Source organism: Lipotes vexillifer, unplaced genomic scaffold, assembly GCF_000442215.2.
Source record: "Lipotes vexillifer unplaced genomic scaffold, Lipotes_vexillifer_v1.1 scaffold584, whole genome shotgun sequence".
In the NCBI taxonomy this organism is placed as follows: Eukaryota; Metazoa; Chordata; class Mammalia; order Artiodactyla; family Lipotidae; genus Lipotes; species Lipotes vexillifer.
Window position 1 is genome coordinate 1,369,960 of NW_006783036.1, and position 15,628 is coordinate 1,385,587.

General features: G+C 44.2%; 1 protein-coding gene across 3 annotated transcripts in view; it reads right to left on the minus strand.

Annotated features, from left to right (window-relative positions):
- Positions 1-1,171: 1,171 nt before the first annotated feature.
- The window catches only part of MARK3 (microtubule affinity regulating kinase 3), a 105,321-nt gene continuing 90,864 nt past the window's right edge, over positions 1,172-15,628 (minus strand). Inside the window, exons 15-18 of one of the 3 annotated variants that reach the window (XM_007455603.1) lie at positions 11,905-12,066; positions 10,944-11,201; positions 5,501-5,545; positions 1,712-2,113 (exon numbers count right to left, since the gene is read on the minus strand). In XM_007455603.1, the coding sequence (XP_007455665.1) occupies positions 1,768-2,113; positions 5,501-5,545; positions 10,944-11,201; positions 11,905-12,066 (811 nt within the window). In that variant the 3' untranslated portion in view covers positions 1,712-1,767. Of the gene's footprint in view, positions 2,114-5,500; positions 5,546-10,943; positions 11,202-11,904; positions 12,067-15,628 lie in introns of all 3 variants that reach the window. The other 2 variants (XM_007455604.1, XM_007455605.1) reach the window with 2 other exon arrangements.

Genomic DNA, 15,628 nt, shown 5'->3' on the forward strand with positions numbered 1-15,628 from the left:
CTTCTTCTCACTTACCCATTTCTAATCCAGGAGTAAATGCAGTTGACTCTTATTTCAAAACATACCCAGAATCCAACCAGTCTCACCAGGGCAGCATCACCTCTTACCTAATCACGGCCGACAGCCTCCAAATGGCGTTTCTGGCTCCTCCTCACGCCCTGGGATGAATGCGCAACACAGCTGCCAGAACAAGCGTTTGAAAGCCTGAGGCCACTCCTCTTCTTCTGTTTGAACCCCCAGCTGCTCCCATCTCAGAGTAAAAACACATCGGCGTCACCTCTGCGGCCCAGTTGGCACCCTGACCAAATACCCTCCACTCTGCTCCCGCTCGCTGCTGCGCTCCGGCCTCGGCCAGATACTCTTCCGGGAGACGTGCGCGGATGCCTCCTTTGCAGCCATGCCGCTGCTCAAGCACCCCATCCCCACCCGAGCCCCAGGACCTCTGGAATGCCTGACCCTGCCCTGTGACATTTTTCATGCCATTTACCACTTTGTTCCATACTAGATACTGTACTATTGTTTACTGACTGCTCTCCCATTAGGACATATGCTTTAAGAGGCTAGGGATGTATCCCAAATACCCAAAACAGTGCTCTGCCCGTGGTAGACAGTAAGTATTTGTGACTGAGTGACTGTCAGACTTTCACACTTGGACCACCACCGACAAACCCAGAACCCAAACAGCACACCAATTAATGTGTTAATATCCCTGTGAGATTAAAGCATCAAACTGACTGATGAGTTCATTACCCTCTTTATGTAACCATGTAGGTGTTGGGAAACGGCTGTGAGTCTAATTCACGTATTGAATCACAAAGGACAAGAGAGGAAAATTACATACTTCATGGAACAAACCCAGAACTGCCAAGGCCTGGCGTTTCTCCACACGGGGGCGCGCCGGGGCTCCCAAGGCTCAGGCTGACAGCCACTCCCGACTCCCATCCTGCTCAGGTCACCAGGGGGGCCATCTTCTCCCTTATTGCCTTTGGGGAAAAAAGATGCTAGAAATCACAAAACGTTGGGATCCACGCTAAGGAAAAAGTGGCCCGGCCTTCGCACACTTTCCATTTGCTTTTGTTCAACTTGGTGGTGGAGGCAAAAACACATACTTTTAAGTCAGTGCCTTAATCTGAATCTTAAATACAGTATTAGGAGACAATGCAAGATTTTACTGAGAAAAAGTGAATTTTTAATTATCTTGTGAATCTACTTAGAAAAACACACACAAGCAATGTTCACAACTATAAATTTAAACCTTTTGCACTAAAAAAAACACAAAACAACAAACACAAAACCACAGGCATGAACTGTAAACCTGCATTAATTACCAACTAGTCTTAAAGTTAATTCTTAGTAGTAATTCAGTATTTTCCTCCTTGGCAATTTTAATGTTTTAGCACCAAGTAATCTCCCACAGAGGTACTTGTAACAACTCTGGTTGCCAGTGTAAGGAGATGCTTCCGTTGCACTACACACACACACACCGTCCACTCTCACCCGCACAGACAGGAGGCACGTGGAGATGGATGTCACACGCTTTCAGGGCAATGGAAATAAGACAGAGGGCACACGTGTCACACGTCTTTAATGTAGTGCATTCGTAGAAAAAAGGCCAGCTTTCGCTCCCAGGCGTGCTCTCGTCCTTATATTTTAATATCATGATTTAGAAGATGCAGACGTTATTGCCTAAATATTATTCTATACATTTCCATCAGTGTTCAAGAAAACACTTTAAATTGCTACTTAATTTACACCATAATTACTGGGTTACAGCTTTAGCTCATTGGCAATTTTGGAAGCGATATTTTTGAAAGCTATGGACGTCCCTGATATCCGCTTAAACCGGACCCCGTTCAGAGACAGTCTTGGCAGCTTGCACACTTCCATCTCCCACTGCACGAGGCTCTCCGCGTGCCCGTCGCCATGGACACAGAAGAGTAAGAAGCGCTCTCTCTGCTCGTAGTCACAGTTATTGGCGTCCAGCACTTTGCGGATTTCCCGCATCATGTCATTGGGATCCATGGAACTAGTGGTTTTCATGCTCCAGGTAAAGCGCAGGGAACGAGGTTTTGCTTCTTTGTTTTCCTCCTTTTGCTCAGCAGATACGTTGCGACTGAAAGGCACAGTGCAGGTTTATTCTTAATTGCACAGGAAAACTCACCTTTTCTACTCTACCCAGCTCATGAACAACGTCTTCAATACAGCATAATAAATGACTTCCATGTTTTTCCCGCATAGGCTCATGGTCGGTAGTCTGTTCCTTTGCTAAGAAGTACTCACCTATTTCTCCACAACCCCCTTCCCATCCCAATCATAAGCCACAGATGTAAAAAATCTACCTGGCCGAAAAATCTCCACCAGTCATCCGGTGAAAATTAAGAAAGTAATTTGTTAAACAGAACCCTTGGGAGGAGGCAAAGTGGAGAGCGACTGAGCACATCTCCAGAGCCCAGCCCTTGCCATCCAGGCTGGCTGCTGGCGGCAAGGTGCCAGCAGGGCCCTTCACAGGCCAGCTTAGGGAGGTGGCGGCAGCAGCCCAGCCACCAGGTCTGCTCGGCCTGGCTGCTTCTCCTACCACAATTTTTAAAGATTCAATTCATCATAACCTCCACTGTAACTGTTATTCAGGATAACCAGTGACTCAACACAGTTGAAAATCGCTTTTCCGGCAAATGGCCCCAGATGCTAAGCACAGCTAGGTAAGAGAGTGGGCCATTCTCTCAGTCCCCTACCACCACCTTAGCATTTTTCCTTCTACTTTGTTAAACTTCCAATTTCACAGTTAAAAAGAATTCTTAGGGCTTCCCTGGTGGCGCAGTGGTTGAGAGTCCGCCTGCCGATGCAGGGGATACGGGTTCGTGCCCCGGTCTGGGAAGATCCCACATGCAGCGGAGCAGCTGGGCCCGTAAGCCATGGCCGCTGAGCCTGCGCGTCCGGAGCCTGTGCTCCGCAACGGGAGAGGCCACAACAGTGAGAGGCCCACATACCGCAAACAAACAATCAAACAAACAAACAAAAAAGAATTCTTAGATGACACTACCTTACTACTGAAATAGGAAAATGAAATGTTGAGGCTTACTTGCTGCTGAGCACTGAAATGACCAATTTGAATGCAAACTGTACAGATTCACAAGGTGCAGGCTGTGGTCCCAGGCATGGCTCTCTCAGGAACTCCAACAGGCACCTACCATCTCACTGCTCTGCGGTATTTAATCATTACTGCCACAAGCCGTCACTGACATTCTCAATTAGGAGGGTGAATACCTAACACGCTTGTGCATTAAAAACTCACAGTGTATGTATGTTCAATACACTCAATCCTATGGCAAATTCATCAGAGCTGAGAGTGGACTGTAGGGTTTACTGTGTATGTAACTCTCCCTGTCAGCCACCTGCTAACAGAATATTCAGTTTGGTTCACACCTACCAAAACTGTTTGAAAGCGTCCTAAGTATAATAAAATGCTGCTAAATACTGAATAGGTTACAAAAAAAAGCAAAAGCTCTCTAAGCTGGGGTCAGGGGAGGAAAGACTAAAACACAAGGAAACAGCAATAGCACAGGTAAGGCACGGGGCCGACAGCTAGAGTCCCAGAGAGGTGGAGCCCACCTGACGGGAGGAGCGCAAGAGAAGGGAGGAGTGGAGCAGAGGGAAAGGCAGCGGGGGAGCGGGACAGCGCCGACTCGGGGCGGGGCGGGCCATGGCATCTGCGAAGAGCTTCGAAGACACCATGGCATTTCAACATGCCGGAGGCGCGAGCAAGTCTGTGTCTAGAGCAGAGGAAATGTCTTTAAGTGAAGGCAAGGAGGTATGGAAAGCACAGAATGTGTTGAGGGCAAAATGGAAGGTACCCACGGACTGGAGCTGAGGGCACAGTCTCACCCCCCCAGACAGCCGCTGGCATTTACTGAGCCCTTGATCCTCAGCACACCAGGAGGTGGGTTCTGTTAGTCCCTCCCAACTACGACTGGGGAGACAAACTCAGGGCAGCTAGACTTGCTCAAGGGCAGGCGGGGGGATGCTGCCTAACTCTCACCCTGAACTTCTGCCTCAACTGAGGGATTTGTGCATGGGGGAAACTGGGGCTGCTGAGGCCACACAGGGCCTCATATGGACATGGTTGGCCAGGCGATGGGGCCACTGCAGGTTTTCATTCAGGGTAGTCATGATCAGAGCTGTGTTTTAGAAAGACCAGGAAGAGAGGAAATGGGCTAACTAGGACCTGAAACAGCATGGTGGCGACTGGCATAAAAAAGGGCACAAGTGGAAGAAATCTAGAGTCCTGAGCCCATCTGGTGACTCCCCCTGCCGCCAGATCCATGCAATGACAGGTACAGAAGATTTAAAAGCAAAACACTCAACTACATAATCATTCTTTTTTTTTGGCTGCACTGCACGGCTTGTGGGATCTTAGTTCCCCGATCAGGGGCTGAACCTGGGACCTAGTGAAAGCACAGAGTCCTAACCACTTAATTCCCTACATAATCATTCTTAAAAAAAAAAAAAAAAGACATCTAATTTGAAATATGAAAATTCTCCTAGGGAATTTCCTAGAGGTCCAGTGCTTAGGACTCGGCGCTTTCACTGCCAGGGCCGGGGTACAATCCCTGGTCTGGGAACTAAGATCCCACAAGCCACATGGCGCGGCCAAAAAAGAAAAAAAAATTCTCCTAAATATTCTGCTTTCATTCCTTGAGACTAGAAATATGCCAGGAGTTCTCACCAGGTCGACAATGCTCCAGACTCCTCAGGTCAGGAGAGCTCAGGCAGGAGGAATGCGTTTTTTTTTAATTACAAAAGGAAATTTATTGCAAAAGCATAAGGGAACACTTACATTTGAACAAGGGGATTTACAGGTGTCTCGCAAAAGAAAACTAATCCATGGCATGAAGTTTTTTGTTCAAATTTTTGAAACAGAAATAACCTAAGTTGTGCGCTATTGCCTTAGGAAAGGGAAGGGGAACAATGAGGTGGTAAAGGAAGGAACACAGTCAACTTAATATCAAACTTTAGAAAGTAAAGTCACTTCTGCTCAGCTTTGAGTTTACAAACATTAAAAAGAAAAAGAGGAAAAATTACACTTAATGTTCAAATTTATATAACTGTAGTTCCAAAACAGCATCTATACTTGAAATGGCTTTAGGCCACTGGCTGATCTGCCGCTGAGGTCCAGGCTACCTGGTCACAGTTTTCAAATGGCAATTCCACGTTCCTATGCCTAGGAATGCGTATTTTAACACCCAAACACCAGTGAGAACCCAGGTGGGGCTGGGACCCGAGGCTCCCACCAGCAGGTGGCTGCAGCACTCCAGCGCCCTCACGTGGCTGCCAGGTGCCGGCGGCAGCAGCAATGTTTCCTGACCACATACTGCTGGTGGCACTAAGCAATTCCACTTGGAGCAGGGACAGACGCAGAACGTTCAGAAAAGGGGTGTTGCCTCTGCCGCAGAAATGAGGTAAATACCTATAAAATATTTTAAGTAAAAATCGTTTCCCTCACCTTGAGCCCTCATATCTCCCGTTCCTCTCATATTCAGTTGGAAGCCTCAGTGAATAGAATGCAGAAGCACAGAGAAGTGGGAGAGAGAAAAGATATCTTACACACCAGCACACGACCGACCCAAATGTAAACAGACATTATAAAATGAACAAATCCAAAGCACTTTCTGGTCACCAGCTGAGCTTATTAAAACTCCTACTCTTGTAGGTGTGACTCTGCCAGAGGCCATCCCCACGTGTTCATGAAGGCCGTGCAGGAGGCTGGCTACACACCTGCTTCACGTACACAACAGGTATTCCTGCCCAGCTCTGGAATCTGCGCACATTCACGGCCTTCAAATGGAGGTACTCTTTTTAATTGCTACCCAAAGTATAGTGGGTTTCCAATTAAATAATCATGGAGTGGAGTTTCCCACAGGAAGAAAGCACTCTTCCCACGGTTTCTGATAAAGAGCTCACGTGAACAAAGCCTCTCCATGACCCACTGGTGGCCTCCACATAAAAACCCATAACGTGGCCCGCTGGTGAGCTGAGAGGAGCAGGCACAATGTGGCTGCAGTGGCAGCTTTTCCCTCAAGGGTGTGTGCATCCCGAGACAGTGAGCAACGCTTCTGGTCTCTTGAGTGTCATCATCAAAAAACTATCTACCTAGTAAGAATAACATTTACTACAGTGCTTTAAGTAAAAATGAGACATATTTTCTTCAGAGGTTGGTGGAAAGTGCCTTTTAGATACAATACCATTTATTCTTCAACTCTTGGAAAATATTAAAACATTTCTGCTATATAGTTGCCCACGTCTTGATTTCTGAAAAACCCCAACAAATGAGGTTATAGGTGTGAATTTTACATTTATTTCCAGTATCAGGATATTAGCTGATTTATCTGTCATTTTAAAGCCTTTTGCTAATGCAATCCTTCATGAAATAAAAAACGACAGCTAACACAATTACCACTTACCGTTTGCATGCTTGAGGCTAATCATGAATTGCACATTGTTACTGAACATCTCATTCTTCAAACAGAAGCATGCTAAGTGTTATTAGTATGAAGACAGAATTATTTGGCTAAATAATTCTACCAAAGGAAGAAAATGCACAGAGCATGCGTAGGCCTCTTGTTACATGGGTGCCACAGTCCCTTTAAAAATGCCTGACAGAGTTAATCTCTTTCTTTTCAGCTTCCTTTCAAAGAAGTATTTAGTTCTCAGCAGAAAGTTTAGTGTTTAAGGAAAAAAAACAGGGCTAGAAAGCCAAACCTGATGTTAATTGCAGGAGCCATTTCAGGGTGAGGATTGAAAAAAAAATGTGTATATATAAATCCTACCTTTTGATAAACCTGAATGACATGTTTCTAAAAGAAATTAAGCCAAAAAAAAAAAAATTAACAAAAATGAGTTGCACAAGTTAAATAGTCAATTACAGATAGAACAAAAAACAGCAAGTAAAACAGGGCTCCTCTCCCGTCCAATCAACAATGAAACAGCGACATTTGATGAAAAAGTAAAATTATCACAAATAATTGAGTATGTGATCTTTTAAACAGAAATATAAAAAATTTGTACTTGTAAGAAAAAATTTAGCAGTAAATATTGACATTAACTATAATTAAATGTTTTAAGGTTCTTCAGATGGGTATACCTTAAGATAATAAAGTTCAACATTTTGTGTTAAACTCATTTGCAATGTACTAGAAATAAAATAACATTCCTCAACTTTCTTCAGAATATCTTATGAACAAAAATATCACCTTATACAGAAACATTAAAAATTTCATTATAAAAATATTTATCCATGAAGAGAGTCATTACTTACTTCAGGAAGATGATTTAGACATTAACAGAATGTCTGTTACAGTGGTTTCGTATAAATCACTTTTTAAGAAAAAAAGTGACTGGAGGTTAGGTTTTTTCCCTTCCAGTTTTGATGTAACTGACATACAGCACTGTAATAAGTTACTGGGAGTTTGAAATGAAGTAGACTTTGTAGAGCTTTAGATATCAAAGTGAACGAAAATTAAACGACAAGACAATAGCGGGGGGTTCATTTTTATGTTTTATGTAATAAACGGAAAGAGCTGTATTTACAAGAAGTGACTGCTCATTAAAAAAATATTTAAGGAGATGCTTGGGTTGTGCTGAACAGAATTTGACAAAAGAAATTTCAAACTGGCTCAGGCTTGTATGATCATGCAATAAGCATTCCTGGGTGAGTGTGAGCTGGGCTTGTCAAGCTATTTCTAAATCTCAGTTCTGAGACAGAGCACAGGAGGCACTCAAATGTATTTGAGGATTGACTGAATTAATAACTTCCTTCGTTGTTTTTTTTCCTAATTTGGGATGACTTTTGCATTGCTTCAGATATCTACCAATTTTAAAAGTATCTAACTACTGGAGATAACCGCCCACCACTCCATAATCAGATCAAAAGTAATATACACCAGGATTACACACAGTAAGGAAAGATCATGCATGTGAAAACTGATTAAAAGGCCTTTAAAACGTATTTTCATTTCCGAATTTTCTACCTGAGAAAAGTCAAGGGGACTGCTCAGGTACCATAGGACTGATTTTCTTAACTTTTCCTCCCTTAAATCCCTTGAGGTATAAAGAGGAGGAAGCTGCAGGATTAAGGCTCTCACACTCTGCCCGGGACCACGTGGATGGCTCCCAGGAGCACAGAGGCACCTGCGCTTGTGCCCGGGCTGTCCTGCCTGCAGAGTATGGGTGACTCTGAGTGCCCTGAGCCCACGGCTCTCTAAAGCTCTCACAACATCCAGGGCACAGCCAGGAGCAGAGGGCGAGTTCTCTGATGCCAGTCCCGCCATGTCGCAGCAGGTCTCCTTGCAGCGTCTATGTGCCAACACCTGAGCCTTTCCTGCACTAGAACTTTAACCTCACAATTATTGTTGGGAGAGGGTAAGAAGCTGGTGTTGCGGCAGCAAGGACTCTGTGTTTAAGAATGCACTGACGACAACTGAAGTACAGCACCAAGGGAGGCTTCAGGTCTCAGTCTGCAAACTAACAGAAGACTTTCTGTAAAAATTTTGGGGTGGAAATTATAAAATCAGATGACCCCCTCTAGAATATTTTTAACAAGAAGCCTCAGCCTTCAATTTCAATTCAAATACATGAAATAAATTTAATTAGAAAATGTGGGAAAAGGACTCACGTCTGTAACCCTGCTTTATCGTTTTCTGCCAGGGACGCTACATAGTGGGTTCAAGGCTCTTCTGGAGCCACGGATCTGACTCAGCACTCTTCTGCTGTAGGATCTTGAACATGTGCCTTAATCTCTCTGAACCTTGCCTCCAGTTTCTTCTATGAAACTGGGACAGTGTCTATTCCACAGGGTAGATTATGGAGATTAAATGAGTATGTGAGAGAGAATGCATGTGTGTGCATACACATATACTTATTTACGTATATAAAATGAGTATTCCTGGGCTTCCCTGGTAGCGCAGTGCTTGAGAGTCCGCCTGCCGATGCAGGGGACACGGGTTCGTGCCCCAGTCTGGGAAGATCCCACATGCCGCGGAGCGGCTAGGCCCGCGGGCTATGGCCTCTGAGCCTGTGTGTCTGGAGCCTGTGCTCCGCGGCGGGAGAGGCCACAGCAGTGAGGGGCCCGCGTACAACAACAACAAAAAAGAGTATTCCTATATCTATAAATCTACAGACATCTCTTTAGCTTAGCACATAGGAAGCATTCAGTATACTGTGGCTGATGTTATTTTATCAATGATAGTATTAAGATGACCCAAAAAAAACCACGAAAGAGGCAAACAAATAAATTCAAGGATTTTAATGATGTGCAAGGCTTCATTTAAAGAGCCCATTACTGACCAATGTGTAAGGACACAAAGCTGACTGTCCTGTGACTGAAGCTTAGACAGACCTGACTACCACACATCCCTTCTGTGCTCGGGGACCAGAGGGCAAAATATCAGTTGACATTAAGCAGCCTAGGCTCCGAGGAAGGACCTAAGGCACAGGGAGGCTGGGGATAGCACCTGGGATAACCCTGAAAGGAAGCAATGTGTTCTTTTGGGGGTCATCAGAGTCTTCTTGGGTTGAACTCATTGTCTCTCTTGCTGGCCACAAATGGGTACCCCAAGTCTGACAATGCCCTTCAGACCATTCTGCTCTTCTGCCCAGCCCGGAATGGGATGTCTCAGCAAAGGGGCTCAGAGAATAATAGGGTAGACCAGCAACTCTGGACTCCTCTGACCTCTAGTCAATGCTAGCGGATATCAGAAGTCCTCCCTAATCTGGTATTTGACATCCTGACAATGAACAGATCATCTGGGGAAAGATAGTTTAATGTGACTCGTCTAAGTTTTAGATGACTGATTTAAAATAAAATTACTGGGGGAGACTGAAAAGTGGTATTTAGCTTACAGGTTAAATCAAGAAGACGGCACGGAACAGATCAGTAGGCTAACGGGCCACAGGGAGTCAGAGAAGAGAGGAGGAGGGCGTGTATCATTTTAGACTCTGGGAAGAGCCCACTGTTGTTCTGTGAAGAAGACACAAGTGATGAACCAGAGGGTCTGCAACAGGCAAAACCTGCAGGACACCTCGGACAGACTAATCCACAGAGAGGCTTAAGTTCAAAGAATTTCCTCTGGGTGTCCTGGAACTGCAGGGGCTCTCAGGTTTCCTGGGTGTGGTCCTGGCTAAAGGTGCCTTTGCTTATAATGCAGAGTGGTATCTTTTCTTTTTCCTCTTATAGTAGCCAATGTTTCTAGGCTTTGCAACCTCTAGACGAAGATTCTGGAAATAAAGTTGAAAGTACCTCAAGGGACCTTTAGAGATTTCCCAAGGCCCCAACTGACAGTCTACTGGACATACAAAAGATTTTACACATGACCAGATACTGGCTTCTTCCTAAGAATAAGGCAAGGATTTTATCTCGAAAACTATTCAATATAGAATGTTACCTTGTTCTCATTACAACTCAGGCCAACAGAGAGAACAATTTCAAGACTGAAGCTCTAAGAAACTTAGTGCTCCTCAACGACACTGGAATGCAACGAGAGAAGAGGAAATGTCTCTCTCCTCCGTGTCTAGGGACGATTACACCATACACGTCTTCCTCAGTGGCTACTTATGGGGCACCAGCCCCCCGACTACGCTGGATCTGGGGTTTTGCTAAACTGAAGTGCACATGCCATGTAGAGAGATGTGAGATTAAAAGGAAAAGTAATTAAACAACAACCACCTCACAAGTGCTAGATAACTTTTAGTGTTGTGAAAAGACTCTGAGCTCTATAATTTCTCTTCTGAAAGGTTTTAAAAGTATAGCGTTAGATATGCAAACCAGAAAAATGTGAGCTAAAGACAAAATGAAAAGCATCTGGGCAGTGGCTTCACAAAACGAGGAAGACAACACTTCTCCTTTTGCCCTTGTGTTTGCTCCAACCAACCAGCACCACCTAGGCACTTACCTCCTTGTGAGTTTGGAAGTTAATTTACTAAAAAGATTAGTGGAGCCTCGGCTTCGAGTCTGCGACAATGGTGTGGCTTCATGGGACAGGCTGGGTGAAGCAGGCGGGCCGTTATACGTGGCAGTGCGCCGCTCCCGGGGTTGGCCGTGGAAAGTGCTACGACTGGCAGTGCCTCTTGGGAAGCGGGTTCGATCTGGGGTGGTGGCGCTGCTAATACTGTGTGTTGAAGCAACTGGAGCTCTCTGGTCAGGAATAGTGCTTTGAGATCAGAAAATGACAGATTCTTAGATCTCTGTTCACAAAACCCTGGCTTTGTAGCAAACATGGCACACAAACATTTACAATCACAATATACCTTTGATATAGAGTAGAGAAAACCAGTTATATAAATCCAGATCCAAGGGGTATTTTATAGGACTTTGGAGCAAAAGGTAAGTTAAATGGCAAAGGGTACCACAGGAATAGTACATAATCAAACAAAACCTCATGGAGTTTAAGGCAACAGTACACACATATTTTCAAGGACAAGATTAATGCAGGGAAATTCTAGAACAAAGAATAGCTAACTCAAGCTTTTTTTCCTTTGCTTCCCTCTCAAATTGCTTACATGCAGAGAAACTTGCCAATACAAAAGAAATAAAGGCTATGCAGGTGAAACTGAAGAATAGGCAACTAAAAAGTTTTGGAAGCACAAAAATGGCATAAGTACTGTAAAATTCCACATGCTGAAAGCAACTTGGAAAGAAGGGGGAATTTCTTACACCTTCTGTAGTATGCAAAGGCATGAAGACACAAAGATGACCAGGGACACCATGAGACAGGATGTGCTTAACTAAAACCACACACAGGAAGGACACTTTGTAGACAACTGGAACAAAATCTTGGACTATAAAATCCACAGCACGAAATTAAGAAGCAGTGGGTACACATTAGTTTCACAAGGAATGTGCATTTTTCTTACATAGCCTTGAAGTTATCTCCTTCACTGTCTATTGGAGGTAACATCATCTTGGGGCGCCCAGAGCCTGACATGGACATCGACTTGTGATGTCGCAGCCGACAGGTGGAAGATGTCTTACAAACAGAGGCAGGGCTAGCTGCGTAAGCGAACATTTCCATCAGGCTGGGAGGGGGGTTGGGTTCAGGCAGAGGCAGAAACAACAGTATGATGGACTAGTGACAAAAAGAGCAACTCTTGTTCAAAGCATATAGCCTTCCTCCCCAAACCATCTTGTCTTTGTCAAGGAACAAAAATCTCTTAAACCTGTTTTGGGGATCTGGAGCAACTGCTAATCTGTATCTGCTTTTTTTAAAACAGCAATTTAAAAAGTTTATTAGCTTTAAAGAAAAGAAAATAACATCATACATGTTTGAATATTTACGTGAGAGGGATGATCTTTTCCGAGCTATGTATAAAATTAAGCCTACCCTAAAAGAGATGCCTCCATTCATATCAAAGTGAATCTATAATATGAGCCCACTATGCTCTTGACCTGTTCCCAAAGCACACTGTCATATTTTAAATGGACTAGTGAAATCACAGGTATAGCAGTAACTAGTTCTATTTATCAAAGTATCCTATGTTGTTTAAATATCCTATGTTGTTTGTATTTATCAAAGTATCCTATGCTGGGCTTCCCTAGTGGCGCTAGTGGTTAGGAATCCGCCTGCCAATGCAGAGGACACGGGTTCGAGCCCTGGTCCAGGAAGATCTCACATGCCACGGAGCAACTAAGCCCGTGCGTCACAACTACTGAGCCTGTGCTCTAGAGCCCGCGAGCCACAACTACTGATCCCCCGCACCACAAACTACTGAAGCTCAAGCGCCCAGAGCCCGTGCTCTGCAACAAGAGAAGGCACCACAGTGAGAAGCCCGCGCACTGCAACAAAGAGTAGCCCCCGCTCGCCGCAACTAGAGAAAGCCCGTGCGCAGCAATGAAGACCCAATGCAGCCAAAAATAAAACAAATAAATTTATTTTAAAAAAGTATCCTGTTAAAACCTTCCTACTCAAACGACTTTCACTTCTTTATAAACAACACTCAGAATTCCTAGGGGGTCAACAGAGCCCCATTTTTCAAGGTGGGAAAACTAATAAGAGCGAATTAACTGTTTATAGACAGAAAAAGAGTAACAGAAGTGGCTACATGTCTGCAGTTTCACCTGGCACAGACAGCTATGAGACAAAAGGGGAGTTTCCCCATCCTTAATTCCAGCTCAGTCATCATGTCCTTGGAATTTCAAAGGGGCAGTTTCTTTCCTTTAAAAGATAATCAGGGATTTAGAATTCTGACCATACTCTTTCAGTGACTTTCTACAGAAATCCTTTCAAAGCCTGAAACCTAGAAACATCAGGTTCTCTCCCTCATGGCCCACATCCAGAGCAACTGGGACATCTTGTTGGTGTCAACTTCCTAACAGCACTTCAACGAGCCCAGGCCTCCCCACCTCTACTCTGAGGGTCTTCGTGCAGCGCGTCACCTCTCCCACAGGCCCAATCCTAAGTCATCTGTCTTTACTGGTCTCCAATTTCACACTTTGCAATCTGTCCACCATACAGCTGTGAACTTTCTAAAGCGCAAACCTGACCTTGTCACTCATCTGCTTTCAACCATGCAAAAGCACACTGCGTCTTCAGGATAAAAGTCCAAACTCCTCACGCTGGCATCCAAGTAGCATCCTCAGGTGCCCACAGCTCGGCCCCTGCCACCTCTCCAGGCTTGACCTTTCACTGTTACCTCCCGGAACTAGACTTTCGGGCCCACCTGATGATGTGCAGTCGCTTGGTCGTGCATCAGGTCAAAGAACTTTGGCAGGAGCTATTCTCCGTGTCTGGAGAGTTGGCATCTTTCTATTTTCATCAAAATTCAACCCAGAGGTCATCCCCTCCGTGAAGTCTCCACCGGTGCCCTCTCCCACCAGGAGTGACTCATTCCGCTCTATGTATTCAGTGCAGGCACCTGCTACTGCACACCACACTGTACCGCAGTGACTCCTGTCTGCTCATGTGCCCTGGAAGCACGGCCTGCAATCTCATCCTGTCCCCGGGGTCTCCTAACTGAAAAGGTACATTAATGAAATGAGCCACTGGAATTCTAACAGTCCCAATATGAAGGAGACAGGTCTTTGTAATAAACTGCTCAAGAAGATCTGCTTGTCCCTGCGTTTCTGTTTGACAATCCTGCCCTCTCACTTGGGGGAGTGCTTATAAAGATTAAACACAGATTCACTTTTGTGTTTTTCACAGTCTTTTCCTTTGGCAAAAACACCTGAATTCTGTTTTGGTAGAAATAGGTTTTTGGTCTCTCGATGTCGTTGACTCCGCCCCAGAATTTCCCAAGCTACCCTGGCCAGTGACAGATTAAGAGATGGGCACATGGCCAGAGCCAGACCAACAGGGCCCCAGAAGACAGCCCCAGGGCTTCTGCTTGAGCAGAGCTGAGTGTGGGAAGATGTCAAGGTGAATGCTGCTGAGCCCATCAAGGAACTCCTGCAGAAGAAGCAGAACTATGAGATGAACCCTGACTCTATCCCTGGACTTTTTTAGTTACAGGAATTCACAGATGCCCTTTTTAATTTAAACTTGTTTGGACTGGGTTTCTGTCACCTGCAACACAGAGAGTCCTAAGTGATTCAACTATCTGAAGAAATGCTTTGTTGTTTCCAATATGCACGTACAGACATACATACACATAGATACATATAAATTTACTTTAATAAGTTACAGATAAATACAACTGTCTTTTGTGCTCTATTACCTGTTCTGAGCAGGTCAAGAGTCGTCAAACACACTTTATCCCCCTGCCCAGCTGCTGATGTTCTCTTGCCCAAATTAGGAGCTAAGATCAATAGATGCATTAAAAAAAAAAAGCAGGGGAAGAAGAGGAGGCAGGGGTTATTTGGCATCTTCCCTGGAGAATATAAATGGTCCCAAAGACTCTGGATAAGGAAATGGCTTTCCTTATCCAGAGCAGGGAGATGCTCAGTCTATCCCCCGTGAGGCCATTGCTCCCTGGCTGGACAGTGAAGGCAAGATTGTGTGGACAGACACTTTACAACAAAAAACGGACACTCCTTAGAGTCAGAGACCTTCTTAAAAAGGAAGTGTAAGTTGATATATTCATTACAAATTATTAAATTTTTACATAATCTTAAAGGCAATTAAATGAATTATTTCTTTAGAAATTTAATCATGTCACATTAAGAGTTCCACAAAGCAAGCAACAAAACAGATGTGGTTTTTTTGACTTCTAAAGTAGGCCTAGCACCTCAATTTAGGAAACAGTAAACTCAATAAATGTTTGCCAAATGTCAAGTCTGTACAAACTCACAAAAATTCTATTTACAACATACAACCCCAACATGACAATGGACTGCATCAAGTTGGACAAAATTTCTCCCCCAGAAAAGTGGCACAAATGATGGTTATAGTTCACAGACCACCCCACAAGAATCTACATAAACAAAACAGTAACTGTGTTATAATTTTAGTAGTTCTGGGTACAAGGAAAAATCATTTTTTAAACCTTAACTTACAGAAATAGTATGATTTCTTAAAATTAAAATTGTGTGAAGTTCCTGTTAATCTTCTGGTTTTATATCTATGCCTGATAATTTTTTAAAATTCGAATCCACTTACTGTTATTAAAGGAAAGGTATTTTCAATTTGTTTGATATGACATCTAT